The sequence below is a fragment of the Sturnus vulgaris genome, chromosome 16, assembly GCF_052056855.1.
Source record: "Sturnus vulgaris isolate bStuVul1 chromosome 16, bStuVul1.hap1, whole genome shotgun sequence".
Classification (NCBI taxonomy): Eukaryota; Metazoa; Chordata; class Aves; order Passeriformes; family Sturnidae; genus Sturnus; species Sturnus vulgaris.
The window spans coordinates 11,172,550-11,194,256 of NC_142258.1; the positions used below are offsets into that span (position 1 = coordinate 11,172,550).

At 38.7% G+C, this 21,707-nt stretch overlaps 1 protein-coding gene across 2 annotated transcripts in view; it reads left to right on the forward strand.

Moving 5' to 3' along the window:
- USP7 (ubiquitin specific peptidase 7) overlaps positions 1-21,707 on the forward strand; it is a 67,533-nt gene that overhangs the window by 44,562 nt on the left and 1,264 nt on the right. For both annotated transcript variants that reach the window (XM_014894584.2, XM_014894592.2), the window contains 23 exons: positions 2,152-2,206; positions 2,729-2,809; positions 2,906-2,996; positions 3,540-3,622; positions 4,546-4,655; positions 5,512-5,668; positions 6,545-6,689; positions 7,662-7,792; positions 8,810-8,944; positions 9,150-9,251; positions 9,930-10,035; positions 10,386-10,478; positions 11,258-11,325; positions 12,197-12,297; positions 13,661-13,814; positions 14,240-14,307; positions 15,381-15,489; positions 15,583-15,660; positions 16,022-16,122; positions 16,248-16,347; positions 17,193-17,312; positions 18,559-18,630; positions 19,524-19,614. In XM_014894584.2, the coding sequence (XP_014750070.1) occupies positions 2,152-2,206; positions 2,729-2,809; positions 2,906-2,996; positions 3,540-3,622; positions 4,546-4,655; positions 5,512-5,668; positions 6,545-6,689; positions 7,662-7,792; positions 8,810-8,944; positions 9,150-9,251; positions 9,930-10,035; positions 10,386-10,478; positions 11,258-11,325; positions 12,197-12,297; positions 13,661-13,814; positions 14,240-14,307; positions 15,381-15,489; positions 15,583-15,660; positions 16,022-16,122; positions 16,248-16,347; positions 17,193-17,312; positions 18,559-18,630; positions 19,524-19,614 (2,351 nt within the window). The remainder of the gene's footprint in view (positions 1-2,151; positions 2,207-2,728; positions 2,810-2,905; positions 2,997-3,539; positions 3,623-4,545; positions 4,656-5,511; positions 5,669-6,544; positions 6,690-7,661; positions 7,793-8,809; positions 8,945-9,149; positions 9,252-9,929; positions 10,036-10,385; positions 10,479-11,257; positions 11,326-12,196; positions 12,298-13,660; positions 13,815-14,239; positions 14,308-15,380; positions 15,490-15,582; positions 15,661-16,021; positions 16,123-16,247; positions 16,348-17,192; positions 17,313-18,558; positions 18,631-19,523; positions 19,615-21,707) is intronic.

The window sequence follows — 21,707 nt, forward strand, 5'->3', positions numbered from 1 at the left end:
GGGAAGGGGAATGGTACAGAAAAAGAGCTGTTAAAAGCAGGATTGTAATTTACCTGAACATTGTGTGATGTATTTGACTTAAGTAAAATTCAGAACAAAACAGTCATTGAAACATTGCAGTTCGTGTATAGTTAATGTCTTTGAAAAATGAAATCTGTTTTCGATTTAATGCAATAGCAGTAATTTGCATGTCCATGTTGTTGAACATTGATGGCTGCTGTAGCATTTTCCTACAGCGTACCAAAAACACAAGTTAGGACAGAAAGATTAACATTAATATAACCTCTATAAGTCTTTCCATGTCTTGTAAGTGTGGAGTGGGATGTTATTAAAATCTGTTCTAAAATACTTTATCATGTATTACTTTGTCTCACTGTATTTATAGGCTAGTCTTGTAATATTGACAAAGACTCTTTATTTCAAAACACATTAGGAACACATTTTATTTCAAAACACATTTTTATCATCTTTTTCATACAGTTGTCCTCGTGTTCATCCTGCATCTGCTGCTACAGCCTGTAGTCGTGCTCTGTCCTACAAACACTCTTTGTACCTCGTGTCTTTAGAACTTTGACTCTTTTCCTTTAGGGGAATCTTAAAATGAAATCAGTAGCCTCAGTGTTTCTGTTTATCTGTCCATACCCTCTTCCTGCTGTATATTTGGTTTATCAGTGCTCCTGCTGTCCTGCAACAGGACCAGACTTGATGATAGATATTTCGAGTTAAGATCCCAACTGTCATATTCAGTAGCTTGAAGAGGCCTTTCCCAAGGGTGTTGCAGATGCTTAATTTTGTATTCAACAGTAGGGTTTTAAGAATGTGTTCGTGCCTGCTTTTGTTCTTGGAAAAGAATTTTAGAATATGTTTGAAGATTTAGGTTTCCCCCTTCCCTCACTGTTGAATCAGAGAGGGGTTTTTGGCCTTGTGAGCCCTAGATTCTGGTTAGGGTATTACTTTTTACTGAGTATTGTGAAATTCTAGGTTTGACTTCTTTAAGTAGAAAATGATGCCACGAGTGAAGGAGACCACCTTTATCTTAATTTTAGTGTGTGACCTTTTTCTTTGATTTGTCCTATGAGCTGGCTAGTGTTTAAAGCCTAAAGAGTCAGGGCATTATTTTCTATTCTTAATTATCTGACAGGTCACTTGATTCAGCTTGTTTAGGTGTGGACTCCACACAGTTGTTGGCACACTTTGGGAGATTAGTTTGCTGTCTTGTGACAGCGGGGGTGAGTCACTGAGAGGAGAGTAGGAGGGAGGATAAAGTCAGCACTGCTCCTGATCACCCTGCTGCTGGTTCCAGGGCCAGGGTGGAACCTCACACTGAAGCTGGAGCCTACCATCAACAGAGTATTTCATACAGCTGGGACTAGTGGTGTCTGCTGCAAAAAAAAGTTGTCAGAGACTTAGAACTTAAAAAGCTTGCTAGAGTTGAAGTTACACACAGATTCTCACAGTTCTCACAGATGTATTTAGTGCTGGAACTAGAAACACTCTGTGCTTCTTGTTTTGTTGAAGGCAGGAGTGCTGAACACTCTTGTTGCAGTGTGCTATGCTGGCTCTGAGGCATTTAGATCCTGCTTTCACACAGTGTGTTTGTATATGGACAGTTCAGAAAGCTGAATGCCTCTTGGAGTCACTGCATGCCCAGGATTAACTGTTTAGATGAGCACAAAAGAGCCAGTCTTTCCTAGAAATCCATTTGCTTCCTTTCCTGTGCTGAACTAATCCCTGAACGCCACTTGACTGCACCTGAAGGGCCCTCTGCAGAGAGGCAGCTGGAAAGCTGCTGTGGAGACTGATGGCATTGAATTGCTCCCAAGCCTTTATTTAAGAGGTTTTTTGGCATGAACTGAGACTGGGTTGTAGACTGGGAGAGCAATGTCCTGGCCTCAGCTGGCTCTGGGTGTCTTCACTGTCCCTGTCCCGTACAGGAGAAGGGGGGTGGGCACAGAACAGCTGCCAAAATGTCTCCCAAGTTCACTGCCCCTTCTTCCTACACAAATAAAGAACCTGTGCATCAGTCAGTCCTAAATCTCAGTCTGTACATCTTGCTGTGTATTACATTTTTGATCTATGAAGAAATCAAAAAATGTCTTTTGAGGTGTTTTTTTCCTAATTAGTAATTTTTTATTTATTTGCCTTACAAAGGTGGGAAACTTTAGACAGCTTCATGCAGCATGATGTCCAGGAATTATGTCGAGTGGTATGTTTATACTATTTCTTACTGATCTGTGATGTATAAATTTCTCTTGATATTCTGCCAAATACATATCTATATAGTTTAGGAATGATCAGAGTAATAGTAGCCCTGATTAATTTAAATTAGGTCTCAAATGCAGAGTTTTTGCCTTGGTTTCTCTTTAAGAATGGGATTGCTTGTGGCCTTTTGTGGGTGAGGAATTTGTAAAGAGTTGAGAAGCTGGAACGTGTGCTAGTGGTACTTCTATAGCCATGGAGAGAAATGCAGTTTTGAAGATAAAGTGTATTGTTACATCTGTGGGGGTTTCCAGACTCAAAGGAATGAAGTAGCTGGCTGGAGTAGCTCTCAGTTTAGGGGAAAGATGAGGATTTAAAGAACTAGAAAGGAAATGCCAGTACAAATAAACTAACATTTAATTTTTGTCCAAGTAATTTAGCATCTAATCAGTTAAGTAGTCATGTGTGTCTGATGACTAAATTTAAAAACTGCAAGTTTATCTTGTGTAAACAATGATTTTTCTTTCAGCTGCTTGATAATGTGGAAAATAAAATGAAAGGCACATGTGTAGAAGGCACTATCCCTAAATTGTTCAGAGGGAAGATGGTGGTATGTATTTTATACCTTTCTCAAAAATAATTTAAATTCACTCTTATTACTTTTATAAAATTGAACTTCTGTGGGTTTTTTTGGTTTTGTTTCCAGTCTTATATCCAGTGCAAGCACGTAGACTATCGATCTGAACGAATAGAAGATTATTATGACATCCAGCTAAGTATAAAGGGAAAGAAAAATAGTAAGTGATATATTGTGGTATACACCAATCCAGTACTTCAACATATTGGAAAACTGTAGTGCCTGTTGTTTTCAAGTGGGTTTGTTGGTGCACAGTGATTGGAAATATGTGCTTTAGGACACCTTACTGAAAACATTTTCAGTGCTGAGAATGTTTTTGCCTGCATTGCATTTCCTTTTTTTCCTTATTCCATTTCCTTTCCCTGCTCCTTCTCCTTCCTCCCCAATTCTCTCACTGGTATCTTTTCATAAAACTCTAAGACCTTCAGGAGTATTCTGGTGTCATAAAACTGTGCCATGGTGATCACAGTGGTATTGTCACAGTAGTTATGATTTTAAAATCTACTGGTATTCTTAGATATGCCTCTACAATTTGGTGCATTTCTTGACATTCTTAAGTAATATAAAACTTTATTTAAAGGACAGAAATATTCAAACACAAACTCCCCTGTCCTAATATTTCATTTGATTAATGTATTGCAGGCTACAGTAAACGTGCATTTTTTTTCCTCCTGTACAATTCCCCAATCTTTTTTTCATTCAGTTTTTGAGTCCTTCATTGACTACGTTGCAGTGGAGCAGTTGGATGGTGATAACAAGTATGATGCAGGAGAACATGGCTTGCAGGTATTATTCTCTCTTTTTTTTTTTTTTTAATAGTATTTCATTATCCTTTATTCTAGATTTTATCAACTGATTTTGGTGATGTTTCTTCTTAGACAAGCTTTTTATATAGTGCCTCTTATTTAGTGTTGAATTTCTTAAAATGGAGCTCAAATTTTATAGCAATTTAATTTGTAGTGAGTTTTATAGGTCCAAGTCTTCCAGTTGCTAGAATGGCTCACTTTTCCACCAATCTCAAGACTGAGTTCTTCCTCTATGAGTAGTCTGTTCTTCCATGTGTCAAGTAAAAAAGCAAAAGCAGCATAGCTCTGAAAGTAACTTTGGAGAGCTCATGTTTGTATTCTCAGCAAGAATACCAAAATGACCCATAGAAATTAAACATTTATGTGTGTGCACATGTTCTGAGCTCTTCAGTTGCACTTTCTGCACCCACCAGAGTAAGCTGAAGTCCTTTATAAATAAAGTTTTGTGAAAGCTTATTTCTGCAGCTTTGACATACTAGGTTTTGTCAGTAATGTTCTATATATTCTTCAGCTGTTCTTAGGAAGGTATAGCACAGTAGCCAAATTCATGTTGGCAGGATGCAATGAACATTAAATTCTGAATTGATCAAAAATGAGCTTTTGCCTCCATATTCTCCCAATTTTATTTGTGCAGGTAACTTGCTCTTAATGCAGTGAGGTGTCCACATGTGCTTGTATGAGTGGCCTAAATTTAATTTAACTGAGTTCTTGTGTTACTGGAATAGCTCATGGGAGATTGATGCAGCATTAGGATACTCAAATTGCACCCAAGTTTTGAACCATTCTGGTGCACATTGTGCAGTCAAGTCTATAAAAGTCCATATGAAGAGTGTGTGCAAACAAATATTTTGAGTTGCTAAAAATCCTACAAATTCAACCCTCTATTTCCTTTAAAATGTCTAGGAGGCAGAGAAAGGTGTGAAGTTCCTAACATTGCCACCAGTATTACACCTACAGCTCATGAGATTTATGTATGATCCTCAGACTGACCAAAACATCAAGATAAACGATAGGTAAGTGGGTTGGTTGGTTTAGTGTGTGTGTTGGGTTTTTTGTAGAATTTAGACCTATGAATGTATTTTACCAAAAAATAGCTTCCCAAAATCCTGCTTGTGGCTAAAGTGTGAGAGGCAGGTGTGTGCAGTCACACGCAGTAGAGGTCCCCTAAAAGTGCACTGGTTGAATGTTGAAGTTCAGAATGACAAATGGAATGTTTGGTAATTCATAGTGATTGCTTTGACCATGAACAGGTGACTGCATCTTTTAATGGCTTCTGTAGCATTCTTTGTGCTATGTGTGGCTAGGCTGCCACCACAGTAAGCAGGATGAATAAGGAGTTACCTGCTTGCCCTCCATCTGTTTCCACGGATGGAGGAAGAGCCATTTGCCCACTTACTGTAAGTAGAGATAATTTCTTGAGGAAATACACAGTTGGTTGTAAACTAAATGTGTTTTGCAATTATCTCATTCTCACCAAGGTGAGATATTTCATAGTAATGTTCCAGTACAGTGGTAGCTGTGCTAGGAAAGCTGCATTTGTCTGCTGGAAATTAACAGATTTTAAAGCTTTTGCCTTGATGCAGTGAATCCAAACCAGCCCTAATTCAGTTGAAGTGCTTTTACCCATGCTACTGAGGGCATACTTTCCTGAGCTGCTTGAAAAGTTTATTTTTATTCCATATTTAAACAGGAATTTATTTAAACTTTTCCATTCTGCCAGTGTATGCAGCATGTTGTGGATAGAAATGGCATTGTAACAGTAACATGTTCAATCTTTATACTTTGCTTAAGGAGTACATGTAATGTTCCATAATAATGTGTGTCTATCTTAACTACAAATACAATTGTCTTCGTTCTTCTCAAAACTAGGTTTGAATTTCCTGAGCAGTTGCCACTAGATGAATTTTTGCAAAAAACAGATCCTAAAGATCCTGCAAATTACATTCTCCATGCAGTCCTAGTACACAGTGGAGATAACCATGGTGGACATTATGTTGTTTACTTAAATCCAAAGGGCGATGGCAAAGTGAGTATTGAAAAGCACCTAAAAGTATTTGTGTGTGGTAAATGCATGCTTGCAGTTTTTATAATGGGCAAATCTTCAGAATTTTTGTCCCCTAAAAGAAGAGTGCATACACACTTAGCTTTTAACAAAAGACATTTAACTGAGGAAATCCCTTCACTTGTGTGTGTATGTGTTGAAGTCCTTCTGCAATCAGGTTTTATCCAGCATTTTTTTGAGGCTGACTTTGCTGAAGCAAATAGAAGCATTTCCAGCGTTTCTGTGACTCAGAAGTTCAGCATGTTTGTGTATGTCCCACTGTTCCAGGTTTAGGTGACTTGATTGGATTGGACATTTATAGGTCAGGTGCCTCTTCCCGAGAGTTGACTGGTTTTGTGTGTACATGATTGTTCACAGTAAGGGTAGAAGTCAGATTTTACTGCGAAGTTGTTGCTATTTGTAATTTATTCTTAATTGACTTTAATGTTTTAATTTAAAATTTGATGTATATTGGTCTAAACGTGCAAAGAATTACTAGATGTCTTGTGCATCATTGCTTTTTTATTTCATTTTACAACAGATAACATCAGTTTTTCTGTTTCCTACAGAAATACTAGATATTTGAATAACAGTCTTATGAAAAGCTTCTTAGAATAATTATTGTGCTCATTGTAAAATGATCAGTAAAGGTTTGGTATTTATGGACTTCCTTATGCTGAGCACAAGTAGCAGGTAGCACAAATTATACTGAACTAGATTTCCTTTTAAAAGCCATGCCGCTTGAAAGTAATTTTAGTTACTTCAAAGAGCAGAAAGACATGCCAGAAATAGGATTAATTTATCATTCAGGAACATGTTTTTACGTGTAAAATCACCTTTCTCTGAAACTTTCCTCGCCAGTGGTGTAAATTCGATGACGATGTAGTGTCGAGGTGCACGAAGGAGGAGGCGATCGAGCACAACTACGGGGGGCACGACGACGACCTGTCCGTGCGGCACTGCACCAACGCCTACATGCTGGTCTACATCAGGGAGTCCAAGCTCAGTACGTGTCCCCTCTGTGCTCACAGGGACCTGCAGGCAGGCAGGCAGGGCTGGCTCACCTCTGAACTGTTGGCAGTGTTCCTGCACAACAGGACTGCGTTATTTACAGTGGGAACGTGTGGTCACTGCGCTGCAAAGAGAGAGAAAGGACAGCAACACACACGGAGCTTTTTGGGGAAAAAGGCCAAGTTTATTGTACAGACAGCCCGGATTTAAAGTGTGTTATGTGCAGCCAGGACAGGACAGGAGCTCATTGGACAATTGGGAAAAACATCCTTGGGACAGCACCTCAGGATGTGTCCCACGGGAAAGACACCAGGGGTTAATCTTTATTATGAATCCCACTCTGTTTGTCACCATGTTCTCACCTTGGGAGACTCCTCCCTAACTGAAGCTGCAGTCAGCTTGTCAGCCTGGGAATGGAGCTGAGAGTCAGGAGAAATCCAGGCCTGGAAAGGATTTCCAAGCTGTAATTCCCCAGCTCTGTGAATGTGTGTGTCCTCAGGAACGTAAAGATCCCGCAAGATCAACCGGCCGTTCTCTCGTGTTTGGAAAGTTTAAGCTGCTCTGGGTCATCTTTTACTTCAGTAAGGCACCTGCAAAGTGCTTCAACCTTGGCTGGTTTATAGGATGGAAAACTTAGTGAACTGACTTCGGTAATGGAATGAAATCAAATTGATTGTAAACGTGTAGATACATATATGCTTAAAAATGGAGTGGTGACAAATATTTTTTTCATTCTGAACTGAATATTTCATTCAAAAGTCTATGATATATATTTCATGGAAGTAGTGCTTTTTGGCTTGTCATAGAAGTGCTTCTTTTGCCAAAGCATGATGATATCAAACCATGTTTTTAAGTGAAAGCTGAAGAAAGCTGGTTTTGACTTCAAATCAGAGGGAAGTCAAGCATATATGAAGAAGGAGCTGTTTGATGTAAGTCTTGAAATAACATCATAAAATTTGCTTTATAGGTGAAGTTTTGCAACCTGTCACCGACCATGATATTCCTCAACAACTTGTAGAAAGGCTACAAGAAGAGAAAAGGATAGAAGCTCAGAAGAGGAAGGAAAGGCAGGAAGCTCACCTCTATATGCAAGTGCAGGTCAGCTTTTGAAACAGATTCAGTTACAACTACTTTACCATGAAAATTTAGAATACTGAACCACCCTGAAGGCAAACCTTGATTTTCATTTTTTCTTAAATATTTGTTCTGAAGTAGTGTTTGAAGAGGAAATTATTATTTTAGTGCTTTTAAGTATATTTACATATGCAAGGAATCATAATAAAACACACAGTACTGTATGTTGTAAACATTTCTGCTTACTTTAGAGTTTATTGTGCTTGTTAGTAAAAGTAGTAAGTTCAGGTAAAAGGACCAGGTTATTTCAAATGGCTGCCCTACCACTGCACTTTTATCTCCTTCAGGAATTATTTTCTAAAATTAGAATGTATCTAGCCATAGGCTGCAGGTCTGGACTATTGCCAAACTGAGCTCATCAAGTAGAAGCAGGAGGAGAGAGTGCTTATATTTGCAATTATCTTTTTAGAAAAGCCAGATGGACTAGATAGTTATGAATTGCCTTAAGGAACCCTGTTTATGGCTCTTTCCAGAGCCCATCTGGCACAGGGAAATAGAACCCATTTTCCATGTGCCTCCATGTTTCCTTGCCTGTTCTCTCTGGTGGTGATGAGCAGAGATACTGGTGAAGTCCAGCTCGTTCTGCCCTGCATTTACACTGAGTTTGCAGTGGGACCTTGCAAATACAGGGAAAGGGTTCAATGGCCTCTTTACATTGCACCAGTCACAGAATTATGTAGCCTTTTTATTTTCTCCAAGTGCCAAGATTGTTAGAGCACGTTCCAAGACTTGGGATCTAAGACTGGTTTTTAATTGCTCGGGATTTGTAAGAATTAATGTATTGTAATTACTTGCACTGATGAGATTATCAATCACGATTTTTAAATTTCATTATAATCTCTATTCTTGTAAATTTGCTGCCTGAGAACATGAGCATTGTGCCAGAGGGCCAGTGAGGTTTAATAGTAAAGCATCCTGAGAAGGTATTATGTGGTGCAGCTGGGCTAATGTGAATAGTAACCTTTAAATGTCGTTTTTCAGATAGTGGCAGAGGATCAGTTCTGTGGTCACCAAGGCAATGATATGTATGATGAAGAAAAAGTGAAATACACTGTTTTCAAAGTATTAAAAAACTCCACACTTACAGAATTTGTTCAAAACCTCTCTCAAACAATGGTGAGTTTTCTGTAGCTGAATACCTACCTGCATGTATTTATTTTGTTACATTATGGTTGTTTTATAGCCCTTCTCCACATATTGGCAGCAATCATAATTTAAACCTTTTAACACAGAAGATTTTTTTGAATTTGATGAAAGCATCTTTAGCCTGTTTTTCCCTTGTTTTGATTTAGTTTCCTGTCACAATTTTTATTTATTTTAGGGATTTCCCCAGGATCAAATCAGATTATGGCCAATGCAAGCTAGAAGTAATGGAACAAAGAGACCTGCAATGTTAGATAATGAAGCAGATGGCAATAAAACGGTAAGTAGTCACTGAGAGATGATATTACTTCTGTATATCTCCCATGATTTTTAGCTCTCTTAAAGAATATCTAACTTTGAGACATTAGATTTTTCAGACTTTCAATTTAAAATTAATTTCATTGTATCTTGTGAAGTTTGATACTTGGGATGACTTGGTGTTGAGTGGATTAATTTGGATAGGAAGCAGGAGTGTAGTTGGTGCATGATTTTTCTGCTTTGGAAAAAAGATTTGATCATGGTTTCTTATGTTAGATTAAAACACAAATGTCCCTTTGACAAAAGGGGAAAACCCTCTGGATTTAAGGAATTCTGTTGCTTAAAATGTAAAACGTGTCTAAATACCACAGAAAATAGAGATTGGTTTCACTGTCCTTTTATTCTGAAATTAAGTCATGTCCTTGCCATTTTAAAGGTAGCTGTAGGTAAACTTTTAGAAGATAAAGAAGTGGGTTTATTTTAAGTAAAACTTACTACTTCATCAAAGTTTTTAGTAGTTTTATATCTGTATTTGTTTGTCTTAATAAATTTCTTAAACTGCCTTTAACACAACTTTAAAATAAAACTATCCCACTTGTAGAATATCTTGAAGTTCTTGTACTGATTAAAATGCAGATACCAGGTTGTATTATGGTCTTCAGAGACTTTTATTTTTCTTCTCTCACATCTTTCTACGTAGATGATTGAGCTCAGTGACAATGAGAATCCATGGACAATATTTTTGGAAACAGTAGATCCAGAGATGGCTGCTACTGGAGCAACATTACCCAAATTTGATAAAGATCGTAAGCATATGGGCTAAACATTTCTAAAATACAAAGTACTTTCATTTTGTGTGTATCTCCAAAAACACTGTGCACTCCTTTTTTCAGCTATATTGTTGATGTATCCATCAAACTACTACAGTGCTGAAATTAGTTTTTCTCATCCAGTTTTTCTTTCATTTCTCCTGAAGTGGAAGACAATCTTTGCATGTTTTTAGACTCACTGAATAAATTTCTCTCTATATTTTAATGGCACCAAATTAATAAATCAAAGATACATTTGTTACTGTGCAAATAAAAACATCTAGGTGATCTCCTTCCTCCTCCCCCCAAGCCTCACTTAAAATCAAATCTTGTGTTTTAATTTGTAGATGATGTAATGTTGTTTCTGAAGATGTATGATCCGAAGACTCGGAGTTTGAATTATTGTGGACATATCTACACCCCTATATCCTGTAAAATACGTGAGTTCTCAATTTCAATTTCATTGTACTTATTGAAGTTTTTAGAGTAGATTGCACATACTTATCCTTTAATAATAATTTCATCACTGAAACCAAAGGTACATCACAGAAGCAAATTCTTATTTCACCTAGCACCTGAGAGTTTTCTTCCCCACGTGGTGTCAGTGACATTTTCTGCAGGTCTGAGCCTCCAAACCCCACAGGTGGTCAGTTCATTGTTGCTGTACTCACCAGCTGTTACAGCTGTTTCAGACCTGTTGTAAAGCTTTGGGATTTGCTACTTTCCTCCCAACAGCTTTTCAAATAACTCTTCTACAACCTCTCACCATGGCAGCCTGAGCAGCTGCTCAGCCTGAATTGTGTGTGAGCCTTAATTTTCATATGGGTCCATTTAAGGCATTCTGCAAATACCCACTGACTAAAAACATTTAGTAGTTTTTCATTTTGAATGTCTCATTTTGTTAACTTATGCATATTTCTTAATCCTGTATTTTAACTGTCATGAATTATTTTTTTAAAGATACTAAACCTTTTCTCTGGGGAAGGAGCAGTGTTATTTTCAATGAACTGGTGCATATTTTTGTTGTTCAAATGAAGTGGAAAGAAACCATAAATGTGTGTCTGGTTGAATGTCAACAAGGGAAAATTTAATGTGGAAGGCTCTCTTTCTTAGGCATTGTAGAACCCAGGGTAAAGAAAGGGATTCTCTCCTTTCAGTGGTTGGTCTCAGTAGCAATTAGTGCAACACATTTTACATTCCTTTTTTTTTCTCCCAACAGGTGACTTGCTTCCAGTTATGTGTGAGAGAGCAGGATTTCCACAAGAAACTAACCTTATCCTCTATGAGGTTTGAATTGATAGACTTTTTGTAACTTTTTGTCTTTTGCATGCTGTAAAGAAAGAAATTACTAATTTTAAAAAGTTGCTCATAACAATGGTAATTTATAAATCATCAGCGCTGTAATCTGTAATTCTGAAGTCTACAGTGCTGCAAAAGAGTAGCAGCAGTTACCTTCAAACAGATTTTATATTGAAAGATAAAAATGGAAAACTTTAAGACAAAAAAAAGTCTCAATGAGGTCCTATATGAGCAGCTTTGTTGTTCTAAACCTGTGTTGCTGAGTTAGAGGAGCTAATGCTGCTGACATTATTGGCCATCATGTTTTCAGTGCCCACCTTAGTGAAGTTGAGAAAATGTTGCATCTTCTCCTTCCTTCCCCCAGCCAAAATCAGCAAACAAAATCCTTAGTCTGCTATGCTGTTTCTGCCCAAATACACAAGCAGTGTGCTGATGAAGCAGATCTTGCCAAGGTAAAGTCCTTGCTAGAGTAAGAATAAGGAATTGGTTTTTTGTTGCAATTTATAGTAGCAGTCCTGCTGCTCTCTCTGGTGGTTCCAGGGCAGCACACACACTGCCATCCTAAAAAGCAAAGCTATACTCCTTGCTCTGGGCAGGTCAGGGTTACAGTGTCATTCCAGTTTGTTTGCACAGATGCTTTTATCCCTGGGTCAGCCCAGAGGTCAGCCTGCCAGTATAAGTATGTAATATGCCTATAGATATTTAATAATACATATATTGGATTTGTATTGATACATATCTATGCATTTGTTTCAGTTGAAAGAATATACATGTTAGCTTATCTGATGATTTCTTCACTATTGTGACCTTTATTTTTCTCTTTTTTTCTGTGATCAATAATTTTTATTCTTTATTGCAGGAAGTTAAACCCAATTTAACAGAAAGGATTCAAGACTATGATGTATCTCTTGATAAAGCTCTCGATGAACTCATGGATGGTGACATCATAGTGTTTCAGAAGTATGTATTTTACGGGGTCCCTTATTGCAATTCAATCACCTGGTTGACTTTGAAAGCTGAACTTCCTTTAAGCTTTCTTATCAAGAGCAAAGTATTACATTCCAATAGTAGATGTGTTCTCTGCAGTTCTCATTTGTTTATTCAAAGGGGGAATGAGGAAATATCAGTGGTATTTGAGTATCACGTGCCACATTACTTAAGGAAAAGGTGTCCTCCTAGTTTAGAAAACCAATAACCTAAAATAGCTCATAATATTGCCAGAGTGTGTTCAGCAATGCATCTGATTTGTGCAGCTTTGTACTGGAGCCTCTGTAATGCAGACACCAAGGAGCCTTCCAGCATTTCAGATCTTGGGCTCAGTACCATGGCCACTGGACAAGGCTCTTGGAGCTCTTTCAGCCCAGAACTACACTAAACTGCTTTCCCTTTTTGCCTCTCCCTTGTGCTCACAGTCAGGTCCTTACTGGTCTGTGGTGATGAGATGCTCCTAGTTTGCCTGAGCACGTGCCACTCGTGGGTGTACTGGTGCTTCAGCTGGAGATTTCTCCAAGGCAAAAGGGGAGCTCCTGCATCTTGTATCCAATAAAGGAATCTTTCATAAGCTTGGCAGGGCTATAAATCAGCATTTCTATGCTCTCACTCCTGATGGTCACACCCAACTGTGTTGCTCTGTTTCTCTCCATGGGCTGACAGTGGGTGGAAGCCAGCTAGTCTATCTTCAGCACTCTTACCCCAGATTATGTGAGATGAATGTATTTCTCATGTCATGCCTTGGAACTCGCATTCCCAGTTGACCCAGTTGGTGTTATGCACCCTTGGCTGGCTGCTGACTCCTGGGTAAGTGCACAGCTTGTACCCTGGTGCTATTTCTCTGCAGAGAAGTTGGGGTACCAGTCAGGAGTGACCCAAACCAGCCCCTATGCCCACTGTTCTGCCTTTCTGTGCTAAGGAATGTTGTCCATCCGGCCTCTGTGCAAAGTGATTGATACAGGGGTTCATGGAAAGCTGTGCAGCATTGGTACAGACACACAGGGATGTGCCAGGGTGGGAGGGAGGGGCAGCTCCTGCTGCAATGGTGCTGTGGACCCACAGGAACCAGGAGCAGGGCCAGGCTGCCAAGGGAGCAGCCCAGCAGGCGAGGCCACCGGGCCCTGCAGCACAGACACGCCGGGCTCTGGGTCACTGCTGGCTGCACCAGTCCTACTGTGTACCAGTGGTGGCTCTTGCAAAAGGTTTCTAAACTTCATCTCTCTATCTCTCCACTGTTGCTGACTTACTGTAGAACATGTTTTTAAAAGCCCCAGCTGCCTGTGTGTGTAACAGTGTGATGTGTAATGGTGTCATTATTTGTTTGCTCTTGTAGGGATGACCCAGAAAATGATAACAGCGAGCTCCCAACAGCTAAGGAATACTTCCGAGACCTCTATCACCGTGTGGATGTCATTTTCTGTGACAAAACCATCCCAAATGACCCAGGCTTTGTTGTTACTTTATCCAATAGGATGAATTACTTTCAGGCATGTGTCCTGTTTCTCTTTTGTTTCCTTGAAGGAGTGGGAATCTTCAGAGCAAGTCTTCCTTATTTCCCTAATACTATATGTAAAAAAAACAAACAAACAAACAAAACCAACAGCAAAAAGCAACCAAACAACAAAAACAAGCAAAATAAGAATGGACCAATTGTTGTGGATTTAGTGGCCTTTTGGCAACAGTAACTTATGTCATAAAACAGTTTCCTCTTTTTTTCCTTAGAATATCTTATTATCAACTGTTCAGAAGCTAACAATACTAGTTTATTTAGCCTTGGGGAGGTAGGCATAGTGGGTTCTCTCAGAATTCCAGTAGCATAATGTTCCTGTCATGGAATGAATGACTGTATAATTGTAGAGCAATGTCATAAATGTGTGAAACAATTCAGAACTTACCGAAAATTTATTTTCAGGTTGCAAAGACAGTCGCTCAGAGACTTAACACGGATCCAATGCTATTACAGTTTTTCAAGTCCCAAGGGTAAGATGAATTCCTTAATATTCTGTGTCTAAGCTGTTCCTCAAAAATTAGCCTTTTCCAGGTCTTTAACTAATTCTCTACCAGTGAGATGTTACCTTTGTGGCAAGCACAGCAGGTTGCTTTGACAGTTGAAGTATTGCAATGTCTGTCTCTAGACCCTCAAAGAATTGCATGTTTTAGAAGAGTTCTAGTAAATGTCATTTTAAAAATGATTAATTACTTCAAAGCCTGATGCTGTGAGACAAATTGCTAAGTTAATGCAAGTGCTGTTTCAGTGAATGCAGATTTCTAGAATGGAGGAGAGCAGAAACAGCACATAAAGCAGTATTTTTGGTGATTTTACAAGTTTAAATGCAGGAGTTACTCCACAGAATTCCCCCCTCCTACCTCAAAGTCTGCAAATAAGGTTTTATGAAGATGACAACAATCTAACAAGTTCACAGGAACTCAGAGGGATATTTCTGGTTCAAGTGATGGTTTTACATGTTTGTGTAAAACTAGATTTGAATCTGTATGAAACTGTAGCAGAAAGTAGTGTATTATGGCTCTGTGTATAGGAATAATGCACACACAAAACTTAGTTTTCTAACTTAGTTTTCTGTTTTCATGGAAGTGTAGATGCTCTTTAGTTACCTGAGGCTATCTCCCTTCATCATCAGTGAGAATTTGAGTAGCTCTGTGTAGTTTCCAGTGCTCTGTGGTCACTGTGGAATTTGCTGTGTCATGTGGCTCCACAAATTAATCTTTCACAATCTAAAGCATGTGCTGCTATGCCAGTAATTTCAGAGGAATGTAGGTCTGCCAGCCTGCAGGCTGACGGTGAGCTTGTAAACATCAGGAGAGTTAACACACACCCTGAATGGTTAACACACACCCTGAATGGTTTTCTGTTCCCACAGCCCAGCTGTGTTTAAAAATCACTAAAGTTCTGTGTGTTGTGCTGCTTAGGCTGTGTTAGCAATTATGTGAAACTGGAAGCCAGTAATAAAAATGTTCTTGATGCTTCAATTTACTGAGAAGTGATGGATTTTGAAGAGGTGGATTTTAAGAACGTGTTTTCTTTCCTTCTGTAGTTATAGGGATGGCCCTGGTAATCCTCTTAGACATAATTATGAAGGTACTTTAAGAGATCTTCTGCAGTTCTTCAAGCCTAGGCAACCGAAAAAACTCTACTATCAACAGGTAAGAGTCTTTTCCTTTTATTGGGGTGAGTTATAAAAAATAATTCTGCCCTATTCAAAGTATGCCTAAAGTGTTTTTCTTTTTTTTCTTAAGCTCAAAATGAAGATAACTGATTTTGAAAACAGAAGAAGTTTTAAATGCATATGGCTAAATAGCCAGTTTAGGGAAGAGGTGAGTGAAGCCATTACACATTTGCTGTCATTTCTGTGTCAGAGCTGGTGTGGGTGTGCTTATGGGTCACACACTCTACCCGTGAGTAACACAGAATTAGAACAAAGTTGTACATAATGTAAAAAAACCTAACAAAATAAACAAACAACAAAAAAAAAAAAAACAAAAACAAAGAGCACCAAAAAAAGGTAAAAAAAAAATCAGCTCTGTTAACAAAAATGTTGAAGATGACATAGGTACTGACTTAAGTTATCTTTTCAAGATGAGTAGTTAAGGAGAACAGTCTGGTGTGTTCTGTGCTTTAATGTGGTTGTTTACATTTTCAGATTTTCTAATGACTTTTGTGTTTCAAATTCCACAGGAAATAACAGTATATCCAGATAAACATGGGTGTGTGCGGGACCTGTTAGAAGAATGTAAAAAAGTTGTAGAACTCTCTGAAAAAGGTTCAGGGAAATTAAGGTAAAGCTGGAAGACTATGATTTCTTCTATGTGATCGTGTAAATTTTATGCAGCAAAGTATCTGTAGAATTTAAAATGTTGCATTGATTTTCTTTAATTCACTTTTTTTCCTGTTTATCTTTAAGGCTGCTAGAAATTGTAAGTTACAAAATAATTGGTGTCCATCAGGAGGATGAGCTGTTAGAGTGTTTGTCACCTGCAACAAGTCGAACGTTTCGAATAGAGGTGAGTTGTGCTTGTCTTAGAGAAGCTTTAAAGCCTGACTTTGAGAGAGGAAACTCTTTCAAGTGGTAATTTTCTTTTTCTGGGTGCTAATCTTCAAATATTGTGATGTTTGTATTAAGATTACATGATAATATTGCATGTATTTTTAAAGATAATGCTTTTAAAAAGATCATCCTTTGTTCCATCTGCTTCCCTGTAATGGTTTCATTCTTTCAGTTTTACATGTTTTTATAACAATACATGAAGACTTTGCAAGAGCCTGCCCATAGGATATTTAATGTCTTAGCAGTAATTCCAAGGTTTATTTGAGAGTTCATGATAGAAATGTTTATGCTTAGAACCCACTTTTTTACTCTAATATTCTAGAAGGTTTTGTTTCCTTTTCTGATACATTTGAGGTTCTTGAGGAAAATTTGATACTTAATGTGTGATTTGTTTTCCCTAAACATATCATCATTTAGATCTGCTAGCTTGCCTGAGAGATCAGAAATCAAAAAAAAAGTTCCCAGCGTAAATTGTAATGAGGAGCTGACAAGAGGCCTGTGCTACTGTCAGCTAGTTCTGGACTGATAGAAGATTTCTTGTCAAAAAAGCCATTCAGAGAAACCAGAGAATATTTCCTGAGTAGGGGAAGCTGAAGTGCTTTCATGCCAGGGATGAGGGACTCTGGTAAAAGACTGTCAAACAACGTGGCTCTTCTATTTGTTTTTGAATAGAATTATTTGAAATCAGTAACAGTAATAATGCTTTCAGTTTCTTAATAACTAGAAAAATTACTTTAAAACTTTAGTTTCTTTTTGTGGAAGTTTAGCTGATTGGAGTCACAATTCTCTGTTTGGATCTAGGAAATTCCTCTGGACCAGGTAGATATAGATAAAGAAAATGAGATGCTAATCACAGTGGCACATTTCCACAAAGAGGTTTTCGGGACATTTGGAATTCCATTCTTGCTGAGGATACACCAGGTGCAGTATTCTTCCCTTTTGCTCCCTGTGGGATTATACTGATGATGTTTTCTTTAGGTGCTGTCAAAGAAATGCATCAGTACAAGAAGAGAGTGTAGGAGAGCACAGCTCTTGTAGCAAAGGTTCTGCCCTGTCTGTGCCTTTTTATGCTTAAATCATTTCCCAGCTCAGTTCCTTTTGCATATCCAGGCTGTTCAGTGTTTCAGTGAGCCTGTGCAAGACCTAGAGCTGGCATTTGGCAGCAGCTGTCATCCCCTGCCCCTGCAGAATCCCCCAACAAACCAGAGCCCTATTTCCAGCAGCACTTCAGTAACTGCAGTGCAGAGTTGGCAAAAGTGGCCCTGCCATGATTGCTCTCACCAGACAAGATTATGGAAAATGGGGTTGCTCTCTCCATCACTTCCTGAGATGACTTTGCATTTCATCCCTTCTGCAATTTGATGTGCTCTGTCTGCTAGGGCTGAAAGTTGGTACAAGAACAAAAGCTAATTTTGAAAGCTTAATTTAAATTCTCAAGTTTTTCTGTGGTGCTGTCACCCTGAATGCCACCCTGATTCTCTTAATATCAGTATGTATTTCTGGGAGCACTTAGGCATTTGCTTCTAAATTTTTTCTAGTTTATGTATGTTACTTTGTATGAAAATAACTTTAAAAATTTGGGAATTAGAAATATGTCCATATCTCTCTACTTCTAAAACTCTAAAATTAGAATTTTACTGATTTCCATATTTTTGATCAAAGAGTAAAACCTGTGTGGTGATTTTTGGTGGAAGCCATTTGTTCTGCATTTTCTTGTTATGACAGTTAATATATATTATTAATCTTTAAATTGATGGTATCTGTCACTTTTTGGGCAGTGTACATAGGGAGCAAAAATATATTACAATAAGTAGTAATATGCTTAGCAAGAATATGGGGTTTTGTTACAAATTCCTGTTTTGCTGCTGATTTTCTAACTTTCCTACTTAACTTTAACCTGACTTGCACATATCAGTGGCAGTGCCTGGCCAATTTATGGGGCAGTTTGCATAATGATGAATCAGTAATACTTAAAGTTTCTGAATTTAGAGCAAAGTTGCCTGCTGTTCTTCCATATTGTAGAGAATTATTTTGATACTTGTGTAATTTTGTAAATAACAGAGTTTAAGGCATTGTTTTTCAATGAAGCTTGAAGCAGGAAATACTAACAGCTTCTCTTTCTTTTCCTTGATTTTTTTGACATTAAAAATCTTGTTGCAATTATTAGGGTGAACACTTCAGAGAGGTTATGAAGCGGATTCAGACAATGCTGGACATACAAGAAAAAGAATTTGAAAAGGTAATTTCAAGTTGGGAGAGTTTTTATTGCTGACTGTAAACCCTAAATGAGTTTATTGTAGTAGGTTGGTACACCACAGACTTGGGATAAGTGTAGATTTTGTGTAATAGAACAGCTGCTTGACTGAAATAATGCTTTTTCTAGGACTAATCAGTTAGGGTGGGTAGAATCAGTATTTCTATACTGCATCAAGAGAGATATTCTGCAAAACATTAAAGTAACCCAGAAAAGTGTAGCTGATGAGGGACCTTTAGAAGCCACCCCCACATTACATTCCTGCTCAGAGCAGTCTGTGACTCAGTCAGGTTGTGCAGGGTTTTTTAGTTGCAATTTGTAAATTCCCAAGGGTGGGAATTCTGCCCTGTTCTGGACACTGTGTTTTAGAGTATTGCCACTATCATTGGGAAGGCTTTGCTTTCCTTGCATACAACCAGAATGTTTCATTTTGCAACTCGTGGAGGTCACCTCTGTGCAGTTTTTTTGCAAAGAGCCTGTTCCTGTGCACCATCCTTCAGGTACTGGAAAGCTGTAGATACCCTGTCCTCCTTTTCTTTGGGCTAAACAGAAGCCATTTCCCAGAGGTTCCTGTACACCAGATTCTCCCCCAGTCCTCTCATGGTCTCACTGGACTGTGGCTGCACTTGCTGCAGTTTGTTGCCCTGTCTTTTCCCTGGAGGGCTTGAACCTGGACACAGTATTCCAGGATGTGGGTTCATGATTTCCAGAGCATTTATTGTGTCCCATTATCCAAGTTGTTGATGAGGGTTTTAAGCAGGATTGGCCTTTTTCAACCCCTGAAGAACACTACTTATAACCAATGAACTTAGGCTTGAAGACTTTATTTCAATGTTGTGTCCTACCACTTGGGTTTTGTGTTGTTTTTCTTTGTATAGTTTAAATTTGCCATTGTAATGATGGGCCGACACCAGTATCTCAATGAAGATGAGTATGAAGTGAACTTGAAAGATTTTGAGTCCCAACCTGGTAAGTTGTTAGACAACTTCACTTTTCTTTTGCCTGCTGAAATTTCTCTGCAAGTTGTTATTATGTGTTTATCCTTAACTCAGGATGCAGAAAGAGTTTGTTCTTTTTACATGAAATATATTTGATGTAGTGACTAAACAGGAATTTATATACACCTGTGTGCACACTGAGCAGTGTTAATATATATGTGTTAGTCTGAGAATAATTATTTTATAGGCATATAGATAAGTAATCTATTTCCTTTTGAGTTAAAAGATTGCATGTGAATGACCAAATGGGTCCAGTATAATACACATTGCAGTATCAATTGCACCTTGTCTTTATTGTCCATCTACCCCCTTGCATGTTTGATTGTCATGAAAAGTTAATTCTTCTTTATTCTTGATATCCTCAATGAATCTGAAGATTCTAACAAGGGCATTAAATATGTCAATTAGACACTGCTTAGATTTTTTTCCCCCTAAGAGATGATTCACCAAGGTACAAATGCAGCTCCATCTAAATTTGTCTCTGGATGGACTTGCCATCTTGTTTACTTGACTGACATTTAAACCTCTGTTTTCTTAGACATTTACACATGGGAGAAAACAGATTAATCCTTCAGGAGTTCCACCACAGGAGTGTTTTTATAGTTATAGAAAGCTTTGGGCTGGGAAGTGCCTTAAAGAGCCTCCCATTCCACCCTGTTCCATGGATGCCACACACCAGACTCAGGGCTCCATCAAACCTGGCCTTGGACACTTCCAGGGATGGAGCAGCTACAGCTCCTCTGGGCAACTGCACCAGTGCTTCTAAATCCAAATCTCCTTTTCCTCTTTGGAGAGTTCTGTTTGGGAATGGCACCTTTGCATCCACAGTCAGGGATCCATTGAAACCCTTGAATTCATTGGGGTTTCTTCTCCCAGCTTAGCTGAGTATTCCTCTCTGTGGGTTGCACTGACTCTCTGCAGTTCTGTTTTTCTGACCATTAGGAATCCTGGTTTATGTGGTAGGTTTTGCTAGGGTCGAGCTTTCTCCAGTTTTTCCCAGCTGTGCTCTGGATTGATGTAACAGTTGTAAAGAAATCCTGTAACTGTCCATTTATTTCAAAACCTGCAGAGAGTTAGACCTGTGTTATTACTGGGCACTTGCAGGAGCCTAGCAAACAGTGCTTTTGTTGTGTGTGTGGCACAGGCAGGGTCATGGCTTGTCAGAGCTGTGAGTGCCTGCAGCTGCAGTCACCCCAGAGCCACGAGTGTGGCACTGCAGGACCTCTGTGCTCTGCTTGTGAAGCGTCTCTGGATGGTCAGCTTGGAGGTGGACATTTCTCCACAGACAGATAAACTCTCTCTTGTGTGGTCAGAGCAGACAGAGTCCTAATTTTATTCTGGGAGTCATCTCTCTTGGGTCAGGGAGGGAAAGGCAATAGTATGGGATGAGCTGCTGGACTTGGTGAGCAAGGCAGAGCCAGTGGTGCCAAAAGAGCTTGAAAAACTAACCAGGTGACCAGGGCAAAGGCACAGAACATGTCAGAATGTGCAAAAGGGAGAACTTGAACTGTTTGTGGGAATTGTAGGGAATGTGAGAGCAAAAGGTTTTAATTTGAGAGTTCATGGAATTCACCCCTGTGATATGGTATGCTTTGATAGAATTAATTTCTACAAATACTAAATTTTAGCACACACTGGACTGATGGAACCAAAGCTGTGGTGGCATTGTGCAGTTGGATTGGCATAGCTGATGTCAGTTGTGTCCCTCTGCTTTTGCCAAGGTACACTGACATCAGCCATGACTGTGCTGCCACCAACCATGTAAGACCTAATGTCTTTCTTCAGAAACATTCAAATTCTCCCACTAAGATTGGCAGTTCTCTTTTAATTTGATATTGACCATTTTGTCAAACAAGAAAAAAAAACCAAAATAATTTTGATTGAAGAAATTTATCACAAAATGCAGATGCAGGCAACCAACAAGGTCACGTGTTTTATGCTTTAGTGGTTGCAGCTGATGGCTTTGAATGTAGAATGTGCTTCCCTTGCTGGGGGCCTCTTTAGTTTCTGCCTTTATCATTTCACTTCAAAGAACATTGGATGCTCTGCAATGAGAATATCTTA